General features: G+C 28.9%; 1 protein-coding gene across 1 annotated transcript in view; it reads right to left on the reverse strand.

Annotated features, from left to right (window-relative positions):
• The window catches only part of LOC145292020 (dynein axonemal heavy chain 7-like), a 475,961-nt gene that overhangs the window by 53,792 nt on the left and 398,402 nt on the right, over positions 1 to 23,767 (reverse strand). The window contains exons 53-59 of the mRNA XM_080138024.1: positions 22,185 to 22,299; positions 21,736 to 21,899; positions 20,535 to 20,688; positions 18,171 to 18,362; positions 17,421 to 17,554; positions 9,894 to 10,026; positions 6,697 to 6,975 (exon numbers count right to left, since the gene is read on the reverse strand). Coding sequence (XP_079994150.1) covers positions 6,697 to 6,975; positions 9,894 to 10,026; positions 17,421 to 17,554; positions 18,171 to 18,362; positions 20,535 to 20,688; positions 21,736 to 21,899; positions 22,185 to 22,299 — 1,171 coding nt within the window. The remainder of the gene's footprint in view (positions 1 to 6,696; positions 6,976 to 9,893; positions 10,027 to 17,420; positions 17,555 to 18,170; positions 18,363 to 20,534; positions 20,689 to 21,735; positions 21,900 to 22,184; positions 22,300 to 23,767) is intronic.

A 23,767-nucleotide genomic window follows, 5' to 3' on the forward strand; every position in this document is an offset into this window, starting at 1 on the left:
GTGTTGATCTTTTTAAAAATTATTATAATATGCATTGCTTTTTAAAAATTATTATAATGTGTTCATTTTTTTTTAATTATTATTATATGAGTTAATTTTTTAAAATTATTATATGTGATTATTATAATATTTGTTAATTTTTTTAAATTATGATAAGTGTTAATTTTTTTACAATTATTATAATATGTGTTACTTTTTCAAAGATTATTATAACATGTGTTAATTTTTTTTTTAATTATAATAATATGTGTTGACTTTTTAAAATTATTATAATATGTGTCAATTATTTAAAATTATTATATGTTTCAATTTTTTAAAATTATTATAATATATGTTAATTTCTTTAAAATTATTATAATATGTGCTAATTTTTTAAATTATTATAATATGTGGTAATTTTTTTAAGTTATTATAATATGTGATACTTTTTAACAAATTATTATGTGTTAATTTTTTAAAAATTAATATAATATGTGTCAATTTTTGTAAAACATTATGTGTTGATTTTTTTTAAATTATTATAATATGTGTAAATTTTATAAAAATTATCATATGTGTAAATTTTATAAGAATAATTATATGTGTTCATTTTTTAAAAATTATTACATGTGTTAATTTTTTAAAACTTATTATAATATGTGTTTATTTTTAAAAAATTATTGTAATATTTGTTAATTTTTAAAAAATTATTTTAATATGTGTTAATATTTTATCAATTATTATAATATGTGTTGATCTTTTTAAAATTATTATATGTGTAAATCCTTTTAAAATTATTATAATATGTGTTAATTTTTTAAAAATTATTATAGTATTGGTTTTTTTTTTACAAATTATTAGGATATGTGTATATTTTTAAAAATTGTTATAATATGTGTGGATTTTTCAAAATTATGATAATATGTGTTGTTTTTTTTTTTAAATATTATAATATGTGTTGATTTTTTAAAAGTTATTATAGTATGTTAATTTTTTAAATTATTATAATATGTGTTAATATTATTAAAATTATTATAATATGTGTTAATTTTTGTAAAATTCTTATAATACGTTTTAATTTTTTTAAATTGTTTTAATATGTGTAAATTTTTTTTAATTAAAATAATATGTGTTATTTTTTTTAATTATTATAATATGTGTTGATTTTTTAAAAATTATTATAATATGTGTTAATTTTTTAAAAATTATTATAACGTGTGTTAATTTTTTTTAAATTATTATATGTGCTAATTTTTTTATATTAATATTATATGTGTTAATTGTTTTAAATTATTATAATATGTGTAAATTTTTAAAAATTATTATAATATGTATTAATTGTTTTAAATTATTATGATATGTTATATGTTTATATAATAATGTTTATATTATGATATGTTATATGTTTTATAAGATTATTATAATATCTGTTGATTTTTTTATTGTTATAATATGTGATATTTTTTATATATTTTAAAATATGTGTGTATTTTTTTAAATTATTATAATATGTGTTAATTTTTTTAAAATTATTATAATATGTGTTAATTTTTTTATAATTATTATAATATTTTTAATTATTTTTAAATTATTATAATATGTGTTGATTTTTTTTAAATTATTATATGTGGTCATCTTTTTAAAATTATTATAAGGTGTGTGAATTTTTTTATAATAACAATATGTGTTTATTTTTTTTTAATTATTATAATATGTGCTATTTTTTAAATTATTATAATATGACTTAATTTTTTTAATTATTATAATACGTGTTAATTTTTTAAAAATTAATGTAATATGTGTTGTTTTTTAAAATGTATTATAATATAGCTGTAGTGTTTTAAAATTATCATAATATGTGTTGCTTTTTTAAAAATTGCTATAATATGTGTTAATTTTTTTTAAATTAATATAATATGTGTTAATTTCTCTGAATTATAATAATATGTTTTGATTTTTTAAACATTATTATAATATGTGTTAGTTTTTAAAAAAATATTACAATATGTGTTATTTTTTAAAATTATGATAGTATGTGTTAATCTTTTATAAATTATTATAATATGGGTTAATTCTTTTTAATTATTATAGTATGTGATTTTTTAAAAATATTATAATATGTGTTAATTTTTTTTTAATTATTATAATATGTGCTAATTTTTTTAAATTATGATAATATGTGTTAATTTTTTAAAAATTATTATGATATTTGTTAATTTTTTAAAAATTATTATAATATGTGTTGATTTTTTAAAAATTATTATAATATTTGTTAATTTGTTTTATCATTATAAAATGTGTTAATTTTTTTAAATTATTATAAAGTGTTGACTTTTATAAAATTATTATAATAGGTGTTTTTTTTAAATTATTATAATATGAGTTAATTTTTCTAATTATTATAATATGTGTTAATCTTTTTAAAATTATTATAATATGGGTTTATTCTTTTTTAAATAATATGTGTTAATTTTTTTAAATTATCATAATATGTGGTAATTTTTTAAAAATTATTATAATATGTGTTAATTATTTTTAAATTATTATAATATGTGTTAATCCTTTTTAAATTAATATAATATGTTAATTTTTTTAATTATTATAATATGTGTTGATTGTTTAAAAATTAATATAATTGTGGTGCATTTTTTAAAAATTATTATAATATGTGTAACTTTTAAAAATATTATAAATGTGTATTTGTTTTCAATTATTATATGTGTTTCTTTTAAAAGATTATTATAATATGTGTTAATTTTTTATAAATTATTATAATATGTGTTGATTTTTAAAAAATCATTATATGTGTTGATTTTATTAAAATTATTATATGTGTTGATTCTTTTAAAATTATTATAATATGTATTGATTCTTTCAAAATTATTATAATATGTGTTGATTTTTTAAAAGTATTATAATATGCGTTTATTTCTTTAAAATTAGTATAATATGTGTTAATTTTTTAAAAATCATTATTATTTGTGTTAATATTTTTAAATTATTGTAATATGTGTTAATTTTTCAAATTATTATATTTGTTACTTTTTTAAAACTTATTATAATATATGTTTTTTTTTTAAATTATTATATGCGTCAATTTTTTAAAAATTATTATATGTGTTAATTTTCTTAAAAAAAATTATAGATTTTTATTTTTCTTAAATTATTATAATATGTGTTAATTTTTAAAAAAGTATTATAATATGTGTTTATTTTTTAAAAATGATGGTAATATGTGTCAATTTTTTATCAATCATTATAATATTTGTTAATCTTTTTAAAATTATTATAATATGTGTTAATTTTTTTTTAATTATTAAATTATGCGGTGATTTTTTAAAATTATTATAATATGTGTTGATTTTTTTTAAAAATTGTTATAATATGTGTTGATTTTTTAAAAATTATTATAATATGTGTTAATTTTGTAAAAATTATTAAAATATGTGTTGCTTTTTAAAAATTATTATAATATGTGTTCATTTTTTTTAATTATTATTATATGAGTTAATTTTTTTAAAGTATCATATGTGATAATTTTTTAACGATTATTATAATATGTAATAATTTTTAAAGTTATTATACTATGTGTTAATTTTTTATTAATTATGATATGTGTTAATTTTTAAAAAATTATTATATGTATTAATGTTTTTTACATTATTATCATATGTGTTACTTTTTCAAAAAGTGTTATAATATGTGTTAATTTTTTAAAAATTATAATAATATGTGTTGACTTTTTAAAATTATTATATTTGTCAATTTTTTAAAAATTATTATAATATGTGTTTATTATTTAAAATTATTATAATATGTGTTAATTTTTTATGATTATTATAATATGATTATTGTTTTTAAATTATTATGATATGTGTTGATTTTATAAAATTATTATATTATGTGGTGATGTTTTAAAAATAATAATATGTGTTAATCTTTTAAAAATTATTATAATGTGTGTTAATTTTTTTTATTATTAAAATATGTGTTGATTTTTTTTAACATAATCATAATATGTGTTTATTTTTTTAATTATTAGAATAGGTGTTAATTTTTTTTTAATAATAATAATATGGCTGAATTTTTTAATTATTATAATACGTGTTAATTTTTTAAAAATTAATGTAATATGTGTTGTTTTTTAAAATGTATTATAATATAGGTGTAGTTTTTTAAAATTATTATAATATGTGTTGATTTTTTGAAGAATATTTTAATATGTGTTAATTGTTTTTAAATTAATATAATATGTGTTCATTTTTCTGAATTATTATGTGTTGAATTTTTAAAAATTATCATAATATGTGTTAATGTTAAAAAATTATAATAATATGTGTTATTTTTTTTTTGATTATGATAGTATGTGTTAATTTTTTATAAATCATTATAATGTGGGTTAATTCTGTTTAATTATTATAGTATGCGTTTTTTTTAATTATTATAATCTGTGTTAATCTTTCAAATGATTATATGTGTTAATTTTGTTTAAATTATTATAATATGTGCTAATTTTATAAAAATTATGATAATATGTGCTAATTTTTTTTTAATTATTTTATGTTGTAATTTTTTTTTAAATTATTATAATATGTGTTGATTTTTTAAAAATTATTATATGTGTTAATTGTTTTTAACCATTATAATATGTGTTAATTTTTTTAAATTATTATAAATTGTTGACTTTTTTAATATTATTATAATAGGTGTTTATTTTTAAAAATTATTAAAATATGTGTTGATTATAAAAATTATTATAATATGTGTTGATTTTTTAAAAAATTATTATATGTGCTAATTTTTTTAAATTATTATAACGAGTGATAATTTTTGGAAAATAATTATAATATGAGTTAATTTTTTTTATTATTATAATATATATTTATTTTTTTTAATTATTATAATATGTGTTTATCTTTTTAAAATTATTATAATTTGGGTTTTTTTGTTATTATAATATGTGTTAATTTGTTAAAATTATTATAATATGTGTTTTTTTTTAATTATTATAATATGTGGTAATTTTTTTTAATTATTATAATATGTGGTAATTTTTTAAAATTATTATAATATGTGTTAATTGTTTTTAAATTATTATAATATGTGTTAATCCTTTTTAAATGAATATAATATGTGTTAATTTTTTTAATTATTATGATACGATTTGACTTTTTAAAAATTATTGTAATATAGGTGCATTTTTTAAAATTATTATAATATGTGTTGATTCTTTTTTAATTATTACAATATGTGTTGATTTTGGTGTAATTGTTATTATATGTGTTAATTTTAAAAAAAATGCTATAATATGTGTTAATTTCTTTTTAATTATTATAATATGTGCTAATTGTTTTAATTATTATAATATGTGTTATTTATTTTTAATTATTATAATATGTGTTAAGTTTTTAAAACTATCATATTATGGGTTAATTTCTTTAATTATTATAATATGTGTTTTATTTAAATTAATATAATATATGTTTATTTTTTGATAATTATTATTATATGTGTTAATTTTTTTTTAATTATTATAATATGTGTTAGTTTTTTTAAAATTATTATAACATGTGTTGATTTTTTAAAAATTATTAAATATATGTTGATGTTTAAAAATTATTATAATATGTGTTGATTTTTTAATAATTATTATAATATGTGTTGATTGTTTAAAAATTATCATAATATGTGTTAATTCTATTTACATTATCATAACATGTGTTAATTTTTTTAAAATTATTATAATATGTGTAAATTCTTTTTAAAATTAATATGACATGTGTTAATTTTTTTTAATTATTATAATATGTGTTAATTTTTTAACATTATTATTATATGTATTAATTTTTTTAAAAATCTTATAATATGTGTTTATTATTTTAAAATCATTATAATATGTGTTAATTTTTTTAATTATAATGATATGTTTAATTGTTTTTTAATTATTATAATATGTGTTTATTATTTTAAAATTATTATAATATGTGTTAATTTTTTTAAATTATTATAATATGTGTGTATTTTTAAAAATTATTATAATATGTGTTAATCATTTAAAAAAATTTATGTGTGTTATTTCATTTTAAATTATTATAATATGTGTTAATTTTTTTTAAATTATTATAACATGCGTTTTTTTAATTATTGTAATATGTGTTGATTTTCTTTAAATTATTATAATATCGGTGTTTTTTTTAAATTATTATAGTATGTGTTGATTTTTTTAAAATTATTATAATATGTGTTTATTTTTTTTTAATTAATGTAATGTGTTATTTTTTGTAAAATTATTATAATATGTGTTAATTTTTTAAATTATTATAATATGTGTTAATTTTTGTAAAATTATTATAATATGTGTTAATTTTTTAAAAAATTTTGTAATATGTGTTAATTTTATTTAATTATTATAATATGTGTTAATTTTTTTAATTATTATAATATGTGTTTTTTTTTAATTATTATAATATGTGGTAATTTTTTAAAAATGTTAATAATATGTGTTAATTATTTTTAAATTATTATAATATGTGTTAATTTTTTTTAAATTATTATAATATGTGTTATTTTTTAAAAATCTAATCTTTGACATTTTTGTAAAAAATATTTTTTATTTCAATTTATATGAGATATTGTAATTTTCATTATTTACAATTGTTAATGTTGTTATTAAATACGGAGATCACGTTGAATGCAAACATGATTGAACCGTCTTACCTTATCTTTCTCAAAGAGGGAACGACAAATATTGACGTATAAAGAGTAAGTGAAATGTGCATGCAGGTTATCCAAACGGTTTTTCAAAATATCCGATTCTTCTGCATTTTCTATGGACAAAAGAAAGAGGTTTATAAACCATGCTAATGAATATTGATACATTGGTTCAATATTAGCCAGATCAGCAATGGAGAAAAACAAGACGGTGGAATGGACAGCAATTGGCTGGTAACTGCTACGAGCAACATCAATCTTCTGTTCTGTTTCCTCTGCAATCGCCTAAAGAAGATGAAGCAAAATCATTTGTGTTATGCAATTTCAGAGTTTGCATGTTGCTTGGTAGAGCAATAAATCTTTTTACTTATATGTTCTTTTTTCATGTAATAAAATTGAAAATAATATTTTTTATCTTTATTTGAAAACATCTAAAGTTTCATACATCATCAATTGTTTTAAAATTGTAGTTAATTTGAAGTTTGAATATTTTGTTTTAAGTACAGCTTTTTAGTACAGCTGTCATCATTTTTCCTTTAGTGACAATTTTTTAAACGTAATAAATACATTGTGGATTTTTTGCAATCTTATTCATCTCAAACAAGGCACAATGCCACATGGGCGTAAGGGGTTACTATGTGAGGCCATGCCTACAGGGACACTATGGATGGAGTTGAACAGTGAAATGCCTGTTCATATTACATTTAAGTTTTTGCACGTTAGTATAGTCAGTGAAACAGAAAAAAAGGGAAAGAATTCCAAAGTCTAGAAGTTCGAGGGAAGAAGCTATTAGAATACAAAGCTTTCTAGCATCTATGGACCTTTGGAGTGAAAGGGTGACATTTTGCATCAGAGTACATCCCATTAAAGTTCTTGTAGAGTATTTACGTCGAGGGGTACAAATTATCAGAGTACATCCCATTAAAGTTCTTGTAAAACAGGCACAGCTTGATGCAACAGCTTGGTTGGAGACTCTTTTTTGAACCTAGTATAATTTCGAAATATCAGAAAAGGTATTTAAATACCTTTAGAAATGCAAAGTCTAATTTCAAAATATCAGAAAAGGTTATTAATTTTATTTTTATTTCGGACTATTAGTCTCATCTTTATTAGTTGTTGTTTTTCATCTTTTATTGGATTGTTTATTCACAACGTTTCGGCCAACTTCCTCTGGCTTTCGTCAGGTGGTAACTGCGATGGATAGGAACTCTGAATTTCCTAACTGCATTCTCAGCCATCACTGCCATCCATAGTTGCTGTCGTCTCACCACATTTTTGGCCAATTAACCTCTGGCACGCTTTGGGTGGGATTGAAACCGCTATCTTCAGACAATGCTCATCTGGAACCATAGAGATTCAATGTCTCTATCAACTGCGCCACGGGCCCCGAAGGGTGATCAAGGTTGGATTCTTTGATCTTATAAATCTACGTTTATTTATTATCTGATCTTCCATAGTCGGGTCCGTACCGATTAGTATATATATATATTATTCCTTAATTGGAATTCATTTTTTTTTTTAGATGAGCATTATATATATTAATTTATTTTTATTTCGGACTATTAGTCTCATCTTTATTAGTTGTTGTTTTTCATCTTTTTTTTTATTGGATTGTTTATTCACAACGTTTCGGCCAACTTCCTCTGGACTTCGTCAAGTGGTAACGATGAAGGCCAGAGGAAGTTGGCCGAAACGTTGTGAATAAACAATCCAATAAAAAAAAAAGATGAAAAACAACAACTAATAAAGATGAGACTAATAGTCCGAAATAAAAATAAAAATTAATAACATATATAATGCTCATCTCAAAAATGAATTCCAATTAAGGAATAAAATATATATCAGAAAAGGTATTTAAATATCTTTAGAAATGCAAAGTCTAATTTCAAAATATCAGAAAAGGTATTTAAATATATTTAGAAATGCAAAGTCTAATTTTAAAATATCAGAAAATGTATTTAAATATCTTTAGAAATGCAAAGTCTAATTTCAAAATATCAGAAAAGGTATTTAAATATCTTTAGAAATGCAAAGTCTAATTTTAAAATATCAGAAAAGGTATTTAAATATCTTTAGAGATGCAAAGTCTAATTTCAAAATATCAGAAAAGGTATTTAAATATCTTTAGAGATGCAAAGTCTAATTTTAAAATATCAGAAAAGGTATTAAAATACCTTTAGAAATGCAAAATATTGCAGAATAAATTTCCAACAAATCGAACAGATGCCAAGACAAAAAAATTGAAACTGATACCTCCAGATGTTCAACAAGGGGTTCTACCAAGTGAGCTATTCGAATTTTCTTATAAATAGGACTTAAAACATTACTTCAAAATAATTATAGCTTTGGTATGACGTCATAAATTTACAATTTACATCATGTTATCAAACAATAATTCAAATATAGTCGATAGTTAAATATAAATAAATGAATGGGTAAACATTATCAATAGAATTGGAAATTATTTTAATAATTTTGCATTTTTATGACAATGTTTTTAAATATATTCATTTTTAAAACTGTCCTTTATGATCTTTACCGGTTATTATTACTAATTTACACTGAGTAAAATTTGTTTTTTAATGAAAATTTTTTAAATTTTTTATAAAAGTTAAAGAATTGATTCAATAATTAAATTTATTAAATGATGTGCGTTTTTGGAAAGTTGTACTCAATTTTACATTAGTTAGTTTATGTATCAGTTTATAGAAATTTTTTTCACAAATAAGCATTATTCCGGATTAACAAAGAACCTGGGCACAGTCACGTACCCTAATTAACTTTATTTTTAAACATTTTTAAACCATTTTCAATGATAGAATTCATATTCATTTAAACTCATTTTTGAAATATTTTATTCATATCTTGATAATGATCCCAAATGACAACATATATTATCACAGGAATAATAATGTAAGCTTTCTATTCTATAATAAGAAGATTGCAATTTTAAAATATCAACTATTAATTCAAATGGAATTTATTAATGCAAGATTATAGGTCAATGTAACACAAAATAAGGACCGTAATCATTTTTAGTTTGCATGAAATTTGATTAAAGATGAACAGAGAACATTAGACGTTCTACTCTAGACATACTACCATTTTCTGAGTAAAATGTGTTTTTATTGTTTGGAAAATTATTTCTAGTAAGTTTCAAATTAACAACAAAAATATTTAGGTAAAAATAGATACATAATCACCTGCTTTTCTGAGATTTCATCAGCTAAAACTTTAGAAGATGAAAGAACTTTTATAGCAGTTTCATCTTCAAGGATGTTTCCTTCAGATGAAGATAACACTTCAAGAATTTTATCCTCAATTTCTTTCAGTTGTCTAAAAAAAATAAATGATAAAAAATAATCATTGACGTTATTTCTATGTTTTTTCATAGTTGATAAGCTTCTAGGAATTTCAAACTAAGCTCTTTATTTGTGAGTTTCTTTGCTTTTTAGCAGCAGTTAATTGTTTTGTGAATTATATCACTTATTTGGATAGAATGGAATGAGAGCAACAGTTGAAATAACAAAAGATGCCTGAGGAGGGCTGTAGAATATGATGGTCGAAACGTTATAAAAAATAACAGCTAAGATGAGAACATTCTGAAATAATACTAATGATAATACCTTATCTCACAAATAACATTAAATATCATCTCATTGTGGTTATTTTTTTTTATTATCTATTTAAGACTTACAAGTACGTCCTGTTTCACCATTATTTCCTGAATTTTAATTTTAACTTTTTATATATTTCACAGCTGTAGAAAATTTTGATTCCATTGCCTGGTTGTCCTGACCCCTAATGTCAGACAATGGAAACCGCCCCCCTCAAAACAAGAATTAATTAATAAAATATCGCTTAGCATGCTTAAAATCACTGAATGAATAGCACAGTTGTAAGTTTTAAAGTAATACTAAATTCAGTAGCAGCCTGTTGAACTGGAGAGTTCAACAGTCAATTAATTCTGAGTAGAACCAATAATAAAATTTTTAAATAACATTAATTTTAGTCTACACAAATCAGTTATTTTCTTTTTCTGATGTAAGGAGAAAATGAAAAATGAAAAAAGTACCTCTATTGGTGCTGTGGCGGTATCAGAAATCAGCTTGAATAAACCTTGGCAGATTAACATCACTGTCAATGGAGTACCATTAAAATTAAAATTGGACTTTGGTGCCGATGTAACTGCAATTCCTGAGCACATCTATAAACTAAGGAGAAACTTACTAAACTTCTCAGATGCCAATAAAAACTCTACTTGGTCTGTGATGTATTCCATTCCAAGTGACTGGAATGATCATTGCAACCATCTTGCATAAAGAGCTAACAACAAAACAGTGGATATTTATTATCCCAATCTTGAGAAGCTGTTATTAGTATAGCATATACTGACCATTGAAGCCTTCAAGATATTAATTGTCCACCCATCGGGAGCAAAACACAACACTATGGTCCAAAAAAGGAAATTGCCAGACCTATTCACAGGCTTCGGCATATCTAGGAAAAGAATACACCATTACATGCAGATGCTAGGCCACACCCAGTGTCCACACCATTATACATACTAGTGCCATAGTGAGAAAAACGCAGCCAAAACAACAGAAATTGGAAAGGCATCTGAGGTTATAAACAAAATTGACGAACTCACCATGTACTCCACATTCTGCCAACAGTTGGCCACCTCTGACTCAGTTAAGGGAAATGAAAATCATGAGCAAACTGGATGCCAACAGCAGATATTGGCAAATTCCATTTTCATCAGAATCTTCTAGATTGACAACTTTCATTCAGATGGTACTGTCTCCTCTTTGAAATTTCATCATCCAGTGAGATGTATAAAAGATGCATGTCACAAAGACTGAGATTGGAACAAGATGACATGCTAATCCAGGGTAAAACTCAACAAGCATCCAGTTAAAAACACACCTAAAATACCTTGCATTATTCTCAACTGGGCAAATGTAAAATATCAAAACCGTTGCTGAAATTTGGGGGCATATATTCAATACTAATGGTTTTTGGTCAGATTCTGAAAAAGTCGTTGGTGTCTTCAACTTCCAAAAACCAACAGAATTAACTGAACCTAGCTGATTCTTAGGGACTGTGAATCAAACGGGAAGTTTATTGCAAACCTCGCAGACATGATGAAGCCATTAAGGAACTTGTTAAGCCGGAAATATACATTCGTTTGGACAGTACATAACAAAAAGCATTTAGCTCCATCAAGAAAGCACTGTATTCAACACTAGTATTATTGCTTGCAAAGTCCCTGAAATGAGTGTCACAAACAGCTCTCACTACTCCCAAAGCAATTGACAGCAAGAGTTTTAGTAAAGACAATGAAAACATTGTTAAAAGACTCTATCCTTCTTTTCCCACCTACAGGACAACACAATGGACTATGGGTGCAGTCCTGGTGAATTATTACTAACACTTCAGGACGAACGTCCCAACTCACCCAAGTCTACTAAACTTTAAATCTCAAATGCTTCAGACAGAGAGAAGAGAACTAAAAGGTCCAACATTGACTCACACACTGTCTATCATATAGAATAAAAGAGCCACCATCACTCAAACCATCAGTATAGCACAGAAGCCCAACCTATTAAATCAGGTCTCTACACCACACTCTTATGATCTGTAGACCAAGGACAAACAGATTAATCCAATGCAATCAATGGCACATTGTATCCAAATCATTCAGCCGATGCTGATGACTCATTCATCCACCAAGAAAGGAAACTGTGAAAACAACATGTCAACCCTCATTTCTTGAGATTACACAATAAACAATCAAGTTAGATCTTTAAAAACAAAAAATATATTCATTAAAAAATAAAAAATAAATAAAAGAGAGAGATCATATAGTTCTGTCACTAAAGAAAAAAAAAAAATTTAAATAGGAAGATGCCATGTTACTAGACATTTTGTACCATAAACATCTTGTAGGGAACGTGAATAAATAAGACTGGCAGTCGGCCATCTTAATTTAAACATACGTGCATCATATTTTCTTATTAACAAAACCCTAAAAAAAAAAATCTCATTCATTTTTTTCTGGTGCAAAGAATTAACCACTCAGCAGTTGATGTATCTGCTATGCAAATTTCTCCATTGCTCAGAGTATTCGAAGACACTGTGCATAATAAAGGCGCTTTTATGCCATTTATGATAGAGGGATAGACTCAGCTCATTACAAATAGCTAGATAAAATGTGGGTTAAAAACCAATGCTGAACATTATTTAAAGGAAAAGGGATTCACAAAATCTATCCAGTTATTGATCAGTTTTTCCAGATAAGTAGGTTCGTTCATTGCCAGCAGCATTTTCAACCAGTTTTTCTTTGAAGTTGCGCCTCCCGAGGGGGGGGGGTTCACCTCAAATACACAAAAGGGAATAAATCCGAGAAAGTAGAATCTCCACTCCCATTGCACCTACTCTCCTGCCAGATCTGGAAACTCTCCAGCACCTAAAAATGAAGCTCGTTTTGTAGTTTCCAGCTTCACGTGCACATGAGATTTTGTGAGAACGCACATAATAAAATGCTGGCCGCCATCTTTGTTTTTCCTTTTCTCGGCCTGAACTCACTCGCTGCACACCCACAGTAAGACTTCTGTTTTTCTTAGCTTCTGACCACACGCCTACCTGATCTCAAGATCATATTTCACAGTCTCTCATCTACTGTGGCGGTCGCCTCTCTCTACTTGACCTCTGAGGTGTCTGGTCCTCCTTCTGTTGCTGCACATTCCCCTCCATTGCTTCGCCTTCCACTGGTCTGATGTCGAGAATATGCTACTCCAGCCACCACAATGTTGTTCCTGGTCTTCTTCCCAGTCACGAGACCTCTACTCCATTGCGCACCTCTGGTGGCTTCACCCATACCTCATCCCTGAGTTTAATGGTCCCTGTGGCCTCTGCCTCTCTGCTTGCCGGCTCAACCCTGGGATATCTCCAAGAATATGCGAACATTGACAGTTACGGAACAGTCTCTGGCACTTGTCCCAATCTAGGCGACATATTATACCAGTAGACTGCTTGCTCAGGTGAGGTGCCTCCTCTTTCTGCAACTGCCTTTATGGTGCAGTGGTTTCTCTCCATGATCCTGTTGCCACTGGATCTTTAGGCAGCTCTGAAAAATTGTTGGATATTCCATTTCTTCATTACTTCCGTCACTGCTACTGACTTGAAGGCGGTACCATTGTCGGTTAACAGCTCTTCCACGGGACCTCGCTCCAAAAACACCTCATCGAGGATTGCCACTATTTCATTGCCTGTTCCTCCACATAGCTTCTTCCATAGGGCAAATCGCCCGGGACTGCAGTCAATCATGGTCAGGTAAAGTTCATCCCTGTAATTGGTGACATCGCATGCCAGTCTCTCCCAGGTCCCACTCATCCCCAATTGACCAGCTTCATGCGTGCTTGGAGCAGGATCAATCGACTGATATCTGTCGCATGTCCTGACCACTTGCCTCACTTGCTCTATGGTGACATTCGGGTCGACTTTCTTCACCAAGTACCGCATCCTCTCTACCCCCATATGGTGCAGATTGTGCAGCTCTCACACGCCAACATCACCTAGATCTGATGCAGCAACAACATCTTTCTTTGGCACAAGCCAGCTCTTCTTCACTCTCGTGAGAGCATCTGCCTGGTTCTTCTCAGAAGCCACCATGTCTACGCGAAGCTTCAAACAAAACTCCTGCATCAGCGCAGCTAGCATCCCAAGCCTGTGCTTCACTAACATCTCTGCTGCCCCTTTCGTTCTTATCCTTTTTTTGCTTGAAATGAGGGACTTTAGCCAAGCAAACACAGAGTCTGTTTTAATGCAGATGTCATGCAGTTTCAAGGCCAGATTGACCCCTTTGACTATTGCATCTAATGTCACGCAGTCCCCATTGCAAGGATAGATTGACTATTGCATCTAATTCTGTTACATTGATGACATTCTTCTTAACCAGGCCGCATCTTCTCCAACCACTCCTCCAACTTTCAAGACGACCCCTGTTACAATGCTGCTTGCATCACACCACACGAATCCATCCAATGTTTGCGGTACGTTCCAGGTTCCCCGGACTGGGTCTTGCCATTCTGCTTCTTTCAGGAGCTCTTCCATCATGGCGACCGTTCTTCCTCCCACTTTATCATCCCATCCTCTTCTTTCGGCATGCCTCTTTATGTAGCTGCATGCTGGTCTAAGCCAGCCAGCAACGGGGTAATGTCCGATCAACTTCCTGCATATGGAAAAAAGTTCTGTCTGTTGAGCTCTTGCTTCAGTTGCGGGATCTCATTCCCCCTTCGAAACTCTAGGCTGCCCGACGCACCTCATTTCAGCCTTAGCCCCAAAGCAGCCCCTCCGTCTAATTTTCCAGCGCTTGGGCGACCAACCTAAACCTCTTCAAATGAGCCACCACCTCCTTGGCAGTTACCAGAGACTCATTCACAAGAATGTCGTCTATGTATGAACTCACTGCCCTATCTCCTTTTCCCATTGTTTCCAGAATCTTCCTGAGGATGGTTGACATGATCTTGGGTGTTGAATTAAACCCGAACCCCACTCGCCTAAGGCAGTAGGTTTTGCCTTTGTACCTGACTAACTGGCATTTCCAGAGCTTCTTGGCGATGCGGAGTTGCAAATAGGCAGATTTTAGATCTACCAACGTAGACGCCCCATACATCTGCCTCCATTCTCTAATGGTCTCACTGCACACATCTACGGTGTCGCCTCCAGTATGGCACTCAACGTGTTGGTTCAGCTCTCCGAAATCCAGGACTAGTCTTACTTTCCCTTTAGTTGGTTGTAGAACAGCCATCAATGGCAAAATGCCCGGCTCAATGTCATCCGTCCAAGGCAGCAGTATACCCTCCTCAATCCATCGGTCCACTTCTTGTTCAAACTCCTTTCTCGCCCCTCCTCTGAGCGAATTACGCCACCCTGTTTGTCAGCGATGGTGCTTGATGTTTCCATGCCCACTCTACAGTCCACTGCTCTCCGTTGAATTCGGCTCGGAAGTCCTGATTTTTGCTCAACATTTTTCTTTCCTCCCCAGCCTTGTTGGCCCCTCCAGAGCTTGCTCTGTCACTGCGCACTCAGCTAGTCCGAACCTCATGTTGTTGCATGTGATGGTAACGCCTCCAAGTCGGCATATAACATCCATTCCAATGATGGCTTGGACGGTGACAATTGCATGGACCCTCATCCAGTGTATAGCAATATCAATAGTGATGGTCTTCCTCCCTCGACACTTCACTCGTGACCCATCAAATGCTACTACTCCACCCTTCCCTTTCCATCTTCCAACCAGGGTCGTGTGCACCATGGTAGTGGTACAGCCAGTGTCGATCAGGGCCATAACTCCCCGTCCTTTCACTACGATCTTCTGCTTGGGCATCTGCTGTGAGTGCGCCACTATTCCTGAATCGGGGCGGCCGCTGGTGCTACGGCTTCCCCTTGCGAGTTTCCCAAACTCATGCATTTCACCGCTAAATGGCCTCTCCGATTGCATTTATAACACACTGTCTGTTGCAAGAACTTCCTGCAGTCTCTTCTCATGTGTGGTCCCCCACATTCAAAGCATGCCATCCTCGGGTTCAGCAGACTCCTACCCACATTCTGCTGTACCGTTGCTGTTGTCCCTCCAGACTCCGTGGGCTGGGTGCTCACCAAAATCTTTGCAGTTTTGAGCAGCTCACTCACATCCAGCGTCTCCACTCCCGGGACCTGCTGCAAACGTTTCGATATCTCTTTCGGGAACCCAGTAATGAATGTCATTTTGTACTACGTGACTTGTGGCATGTCTCTTGATGCCTGACAACTCAACCAATCTTCTTACCTCGTTCGCATAGATATCAACAGATTCACCAGTCCACCTCTTCTCCTTCAACTTATTAAAGGCCTCGAAAGGCCCCTCTGCAAAAGCTTCGATCAGTCGACTCTTGATGGCGTCCGCGTCACCCTGATCTTGCTCACTGAGCTCCAAATAGAGGGCCAGCATGTCCCCTTCTAGAAACAGTGGTATTACTGTGGCCACATCGTCCAACTTTTGAATCCTTGCCACAAGGTCCACTTTTTTAAGCCACGCCACCACATCAAAAAGGCTTAATCATGTTGCCTAAGCTAGCGTTGGCCATCGCCGAAATAGCTTGCGCCTCCCAAGGGGGGAGTGGGGTCACCTCAAACACACAAAAGGGAATAAATCCGAGAAAGTAGAATCTCCACTCCCGTTGCACCTATTCTCGTGCCAGATCTGGAATCTCTCCAGCACCTAAAAATGAAGCTCGTTTTGTAGTTTCCAGCTTCACGCGCGCACAAGATTTTGTGAGAACACACGTAATAAAATGCTGGCCGCCATCTTTGTTTTTCCTTTTCTCGGCCTGAACTCACTCACTCCACACCCACTGTAAGACTTCTGTTTTTCTTAGCTTCTGACCACAGAACACATTAACACATACTCTTTCCTGTCGAGATCAAGCAACACCTCAATCAAATTAAACTTCTTTTCCTATGAGTATTTATTTACTTTTTCTTAGTAAACTGATCGCTTTTCTTAGTCCTTCTGACGTCATTGTCATTGTTTGATTTCTCATGTAGTTATTATTTTCTGTATGTTAGTAAAAATTGAATGGACACAAAAAAATCCTTTTAATATTATAGAACTAAGATTTTTATTTGTACTTTTTGCTTACCATTTGTTATAAATATATTTGGTTTTCACACTTTGATCTCACCTTTTATTTTCGGCGCTTTGAAATATGAGAGCATTTTTGTCTTCCTCCAGTTCAGGACGTTCTTTAGCAACAACAATGCCTTGAAGCTGGTCTTGGAGACCCTCTTCCGTGATCATAAAGTTTAGAAGAGTTACCTAGAATTAAAAGAATAACTCCGAAATATCTAAGTCATCAACAAAAAGATAATCTAGTGTATTTTCTGATGATCATATTTTCTTAATCATATCAGCTTATTCTATTGAGATAAATTTATTTTTATCAAATAATTATCTGAATTCTATTTACTAATTTTTATTTTCATAAAATGATTGCATATTTTAATTTACTAAGTTTTATTTTCATCAAATAATTGCATAATTTAATTTATATTGTTTATTTGTAGAAAATAATTGTATAATTATATTTATATAGTTTTATTTTTACCCTAGATTTTATCTTATTACAGTCATAGGAAGAAAGATAAAATAATTTAATTTCTAACCTAGACTTTGAGATTATGTTGTGTTTGTTTTTCTGTTTTTTTTTAGGAGTGTTGTTCATTCACTAATTTATTGTTTTAGACACTCTCCTGACTGCCCACATATGATTTATAAATTTAGATTCAAAATACAAAGTTGAAAATGTGTGTGTGTGTGTGTGTGTGTGTGTGAGAGAGAGAGAGAGAGAGAGAGAGAGAGAGAGAGAGAGAGAGAGAGAGAGAGAGTAAGTAACTTGATAATCATTTGATAAAACCTGTGTTAATATTCTGACCTTTACTGCTGTCTCTGGTAAATAATGAGGATTTCGTAGTTTAGTTGTCATATAAAACTTGAAATCATTGCAATATTCTATGGTGGCATCGCCAAGACGAATACACAGTGTGCCACCTTGTTTGAAGGTCTGCTTAAGCAATAAAGGTTCCAACAATGGATCCAATTCTTCACCAATATTTTCAACTAGAACCTATAAAAATAAAAAAGAAGTATTTGTAAAATAAACAAATGTTTTTTTACAAAAAAGTGCATAAAGTTTATAAAATATGAGTAAAGTTATTCATATAAATCTATGATTTGAGAAAAACGCAACTTTTTATTAAGAAAAAAAGTTTAATGTAATTATGTTTTTGAAAAATATTAACAGAATTTCACTTATTTTTTTCTTGTGTATTTCCATGCATAACTAAAACGCACACTTATATACTTCCTTATTATACATTTGCTTAAAAATAAATTGGTGCATAAACAAATGCACATTGACACACGTGTACACACATAAGGCAACAATTAATTTAAAAAGAAATCAATACTTAAGGAAATACACTGCACACTATTTTCAAGAAAAAAACACTACATATCCAAACACATTCATTAAAAGGTATTTTACAATACTTAATCATTATTTTTTCTAAACACAAAATAATTTAATTGCAAAGAAATAAAACTTGGGATATGTTTTCATCCAAAAAGGAATATAAGAACTGAAATACATCTTTTAATATGTTTCGCAGAATAAGAAAAGAGTTTAATTATTTTGTAAATATATTAAAAAGAAAAATGGAAGTGTATACCTGATATGCACTTTCACTCCCATTTTTTATTCAATATTTTTTAATGTAACGATGTTGCATGCCTGGGTAACATCGGTCCACCTTGCTTATAGGCTAAGAGTTGGGTAGGGTGTTTGACATGGGGATAAAGGAATTCATTCATTCATTTCTCCAAAGTGTGAAATACGTTTTTATTGGCAATATGATAAACAGGAAAAAAAAACAAAAAAAAACAGTAAAGTGGACATAGGGGAGGTCGGCTCTATTATCTAGGAAATATTGTCATAAAAGTCACTTGGTCTAGTTAAGTATCAGATCACCAAGTAAGCAGTGGAAACGAAACTGGAAAACTGTGAGGGTTAGCTGATATGTTAATTTTTTTGGACAGATAAATAAATTGACTTAAGCATATATTTGGTTGGAAAGGAGAGACAAGGGAGAGAAGAAAAAGGAAAGAGAGAATTAAAGAAAGAAAGAGAAAGAAGAGATTCACAGAAAAAAGAAAAAGAACATAAGATAATGGGATAGAGAAAGGAAAAGATAATGGGATAGAGAAAGGAAAAGATAATGGGATAGAGAAAGGAAAAGATAATGGGATAGAGAAAGGAAAGCGTAATCTTGAGAGATGAAAACAGAATGACCTTAAGAGAAGGGTGGTTGGAAATTACGTTTGATAAAAACCATTGTGTTTTTAGAAACAGATTTGGCTGGCTGGCATTGGCATTGAAGAAAACGCATTGCTCAATTGCCCAATAGGCAGGACCCCCCCCCATCCCCCATAAGAGATAAGTTGAAAGGCTCTTGTTCCTAGCTGGGAAATTGTCTAAATGAATTTAAGTTGTACAACCTGCATCACGAAGCCATCGAGAACCCAAAGTCCTTGTACAAAGTTTATCGTGAAGATTTTTTAAATAATTATTTTTGTTAATAAGAAATGATCTCAGAGTTATTTTTGAATTGCTGGCTTGAAATACGGTTTATTACAATACCGATGCCAGTGAGAGTCTGGTCAGCCTTGAAGGGTTCACCACTAGATGGTTAAGAGTGTAGCCCTGCTGGGTTGCATCTATGGTTCTGTGAGCTGGGATCGATGAACACGGCCAGGGGTATATCACAATTATGGTCCTGTGAACCAGGATTGCGACACATGCAGCCCAGAGGACATCGATTAAACATCAAGTTTGTAGATTATAAAAGAATTGGGAAAATTGTCTAACTTTTATCAGAAGTATTTAATCTTTTTATATAAGTTTAATGCAACATATCCTTCGTTACTTGATTTTTACAAGTCTTCAATCAAAATAATTCGTTTACAAACACAGTTTTTTTATTCATCACTCAGTCATGCTTCTCTCTCTATCCTTACCACACTATATGCCTTGCAAGTTTTCTACCACTTGATTGGTATAAGTGCTGTGGGGTCTCCTAATTCAACCACATCCTTGTTTTGGAATCCATAAAAGAACATCATTTACAATTTCATCTTTTTTGAATTGCGATAATTTTATGTTAAATGTACATGGTAAACTGATCCCTCTGCTAAAAATTGAACCGTATTTTTTTTAAGAAGTAAAAGAAATGGTATTTACTGGGGTTCCAAATTGAATACAGTTTTCTAGAGTACGGACAAAGTCTGCGTCAGTTATTTTTATAACATGTAGATTATTGGCTTTTTCCATGTTTTTGATCCATTTATTAGCTTGTCCTTGTGGGTCAATCATAAGTGGCCAGCGATGAGCATTGCTAAAAAAAAAAAAAAACGCAAGATAAAAAGCAATCAATTTTACTAAAAATCAAATGAATACAAATAAACTTTGTGAATTACAGAAGAGCGTTTTTACAGCGAAAAGATGAAAGTAGTTAAACGAGAACAAAATAGTTTAAGACAAATTACAAACAAAAATGAATTGAATACTTGAAGAAGAGATAAAATAACTTGGATTCAATCAAGATATAAAAATGTGTTTATAGACACATAGTGAAAAAGTAAACATTTTAAATATGACTAATTAAAAAGTAAAATCAGTCGACAAACGAATTGAAGCAAGTTTTTATACAATAGTTTCCCACTTTTTTACACAGTTCTTTGCATTTTTGTTGTATTCTGCAAAATATTGCAAGCTGCACTGATTAGACAGTAAAAAAAGGCAAGACTGTTGCATTGTATACTCCTCCTTTCCACATTTACAGATGGTTGGGTCAGTTTTGTAGCTGCATCTAGTCATAGCACTTTTTGATCACCCTGTACCTATTCTCAGATGGTTGAGTGGTATGTTGGAGCCAGGGTGGGATTCAGAAGCGGATGGATTCCTGTATCTGTAGGAAATAGGCCATCCTGAGATGTTGTTAGGGTTTTGATATAGCTGAGGAAGCTTCTTTTTTTACTTCAGTCGTTGGACCATGAAGAAGATGGCAATCACCCCTGATAGTCTTTGTGATCTCTACTCGGCTGGCAACTTTCCATCTCACATCTGAAGGGGCAATGCCAGCAAGGAGATGCAGGTTGTTCAGGCTAATAGATTTGAGGTAGCAAGTGATCAAGCAGCAGGTGTTGTTCAATTCTGAGTTTTTTGAGTATATGTTAGTCTGTTTTAAACAGAACAAAAATACTCCATAGTACACATTAATGTGTGTGCTGCGGCTGCCCATTTGGAGTTCATCAGTTTCCGTAGGATGTTGTGCCAGGAGTTGACTTTCTTTTTTCTCTTCTTTACATGTTCCTTGAATGAGAGAATACAACAAATATGTATGAGAAAAAATAATTGCAATAAATATTAAGTATAATAATACCAAATTATTATTCCATTTTCCACAGAAAAGTTATCTGTTGGCAATCCTGCAATATTCCAAGCTCTGATTTTAACTGGTTCCCCTAAGGTATTCACCAATGAAAAGTCATCTGAACATGGAACTCCAAAGTGTTTTATTCTGTGAACCCAGGTGTTAATTTGATCCTGAAAGAACAAACACACTTTCATCTTAAAGGTGTTGTGGAGACAATCCAAGATATAATCTTAGTTATATTCAGTTTGTATTTTTGTATTTTATTTGCATACCAATTGTAAGTAATTATGTTTAAATAATCATGAAATTCTAGAAAGCAGTTTAAATTTGCATGAAAGTTTTTGAAGATACAAGCATGAAAAGCATTGCAAAAAATGACTCCATCCAAAATAGCAAAAAACCATCAATAAACAAATTTAAAAGAAGAGAAAAGAAAGATGCAATAAATACTTTACCACTCTGAAAGCAGAAGTAAATGCTCCTAAATATGCTACAACTCCGGAAGAAACCAACACATCTCCAATCAAGTTTGTGTATTGAACACCAAGTGTCTGTGCAGCAAGACTCCATCTAGAAAAAAAATACTGCATGCCAATTGAGCTATCAATAGATGTTGGTAGTACTGATATTAGTAAGTTTTATTTTGTACAAGTACTCAAATGCAAACTCACAAATGAAATATTAATATGTCTGTTAATTGAATAGCATTTTAATAACTTAGCGAATAGTTGCAACGAGATAAAGCTAAATCCGATGGAGGACTTGGCCTCAAAGTATGAGAATCATTTATGAATCTAAAGTCATCAATGCTATGAATTTTATCATTTTTTTTCTTTTAACTTTTACTAAAACTTTTATATAAGTCTTAATTGGCAAAAACTTTGAAAATGTTTACTGATCTCATAAAATAAGTGCAAAAAACAAGAAAAACATTATAGATGAATATTTAAAGATTCATGACACAATAATTAAAACAGAGTATCGATGTTATGAAAAAAATAAGGAAATATTAATTTCATGTGAAATACTGAAGTAGTATGAATTATATGGAAAGAGATAAAGAACTATTGATCATCTCATGAGAATAAAGAAAACAAAACATCATTAATTTCACGAGAAAGATTAATAATTTTATGAGTAGAAAATATAAAAATTCCTTTCATAAAAAGACAAAAAGAAATATTCATTTTACAAGAAGAACTAGAAGAATAAAGGATTGATATGTATAATATACATTCCTCTTATATTTTTTTCTTTTCATCTTTACTTTTTTTTCAGTGGGTTATTATCAGTTGGACACTAACCTGCCAGATTATATCCTCACCCAATGCACAAAATCCAATGTTGAAATATTTTTAAGGTGTGCGCTCTTTTTAATACAATATTTGCAATATATTGATCCCCCATATTGAAACAACTCGACAAGAACACAAAACCTGTATGCTTAAGAAAGGTAAAGGTTTGGGTATTTTTTCCCAAAATTTGTTGAAAGTTAATGAAAGATTTTTTTTTATTTATTTAAAACGGTCGATAATGGTTATGGATCTTAATTATTACGGTATCATTTGATTATTTAATTACTGATTGAATCAAATTTCTATGAAATCATAATCAATTCTATCATTGTTTAAATGTCTAGTTATAAAATTTAAAAATCCTTTTAACCCATTCCCGCTCCCCCGCCAAATGCACAAAATTTATTTCCCATATATATATATATATATATATATATATATATATATATATATATATATATATATATATATATATATATAAGGAACTCATTTTTTTCCGTGTGAGTTTGGCCTTAATAGGATTAATTTAGAATTCGAGAAAACAAAAAAAATCATTTAGAATTTGTTCACTGCGGAATTGATATTTGACCTAATTCACGTTTTAGTTAATTCATCACGTTTTTTTTTTTTTTTTTTTTTTTGCGCTTTCGCCTCAATGATTCTAGTTCAATCCCCGCCCCCCATCAAACTTTTTTGGGATTTCTCAAACACCGTTCGTATTGCATCACGTCCATTTTTTTAAT

Source organism: Euprymna scolopes, chromosome 13 (genome assembly GCF_053919585.1).
Source record: "Euprymna scolopes isolate OS-2025 chromosome 13, ASM5391958v1, whole genome shotgun sequence".
Classification (NCBI taxonomy): Eukaryota; Metazoa; Mollusca; class Cephalopoda; order Sepiida; family Sepiolidae; genus Euprymna; species Euprymna scolopes.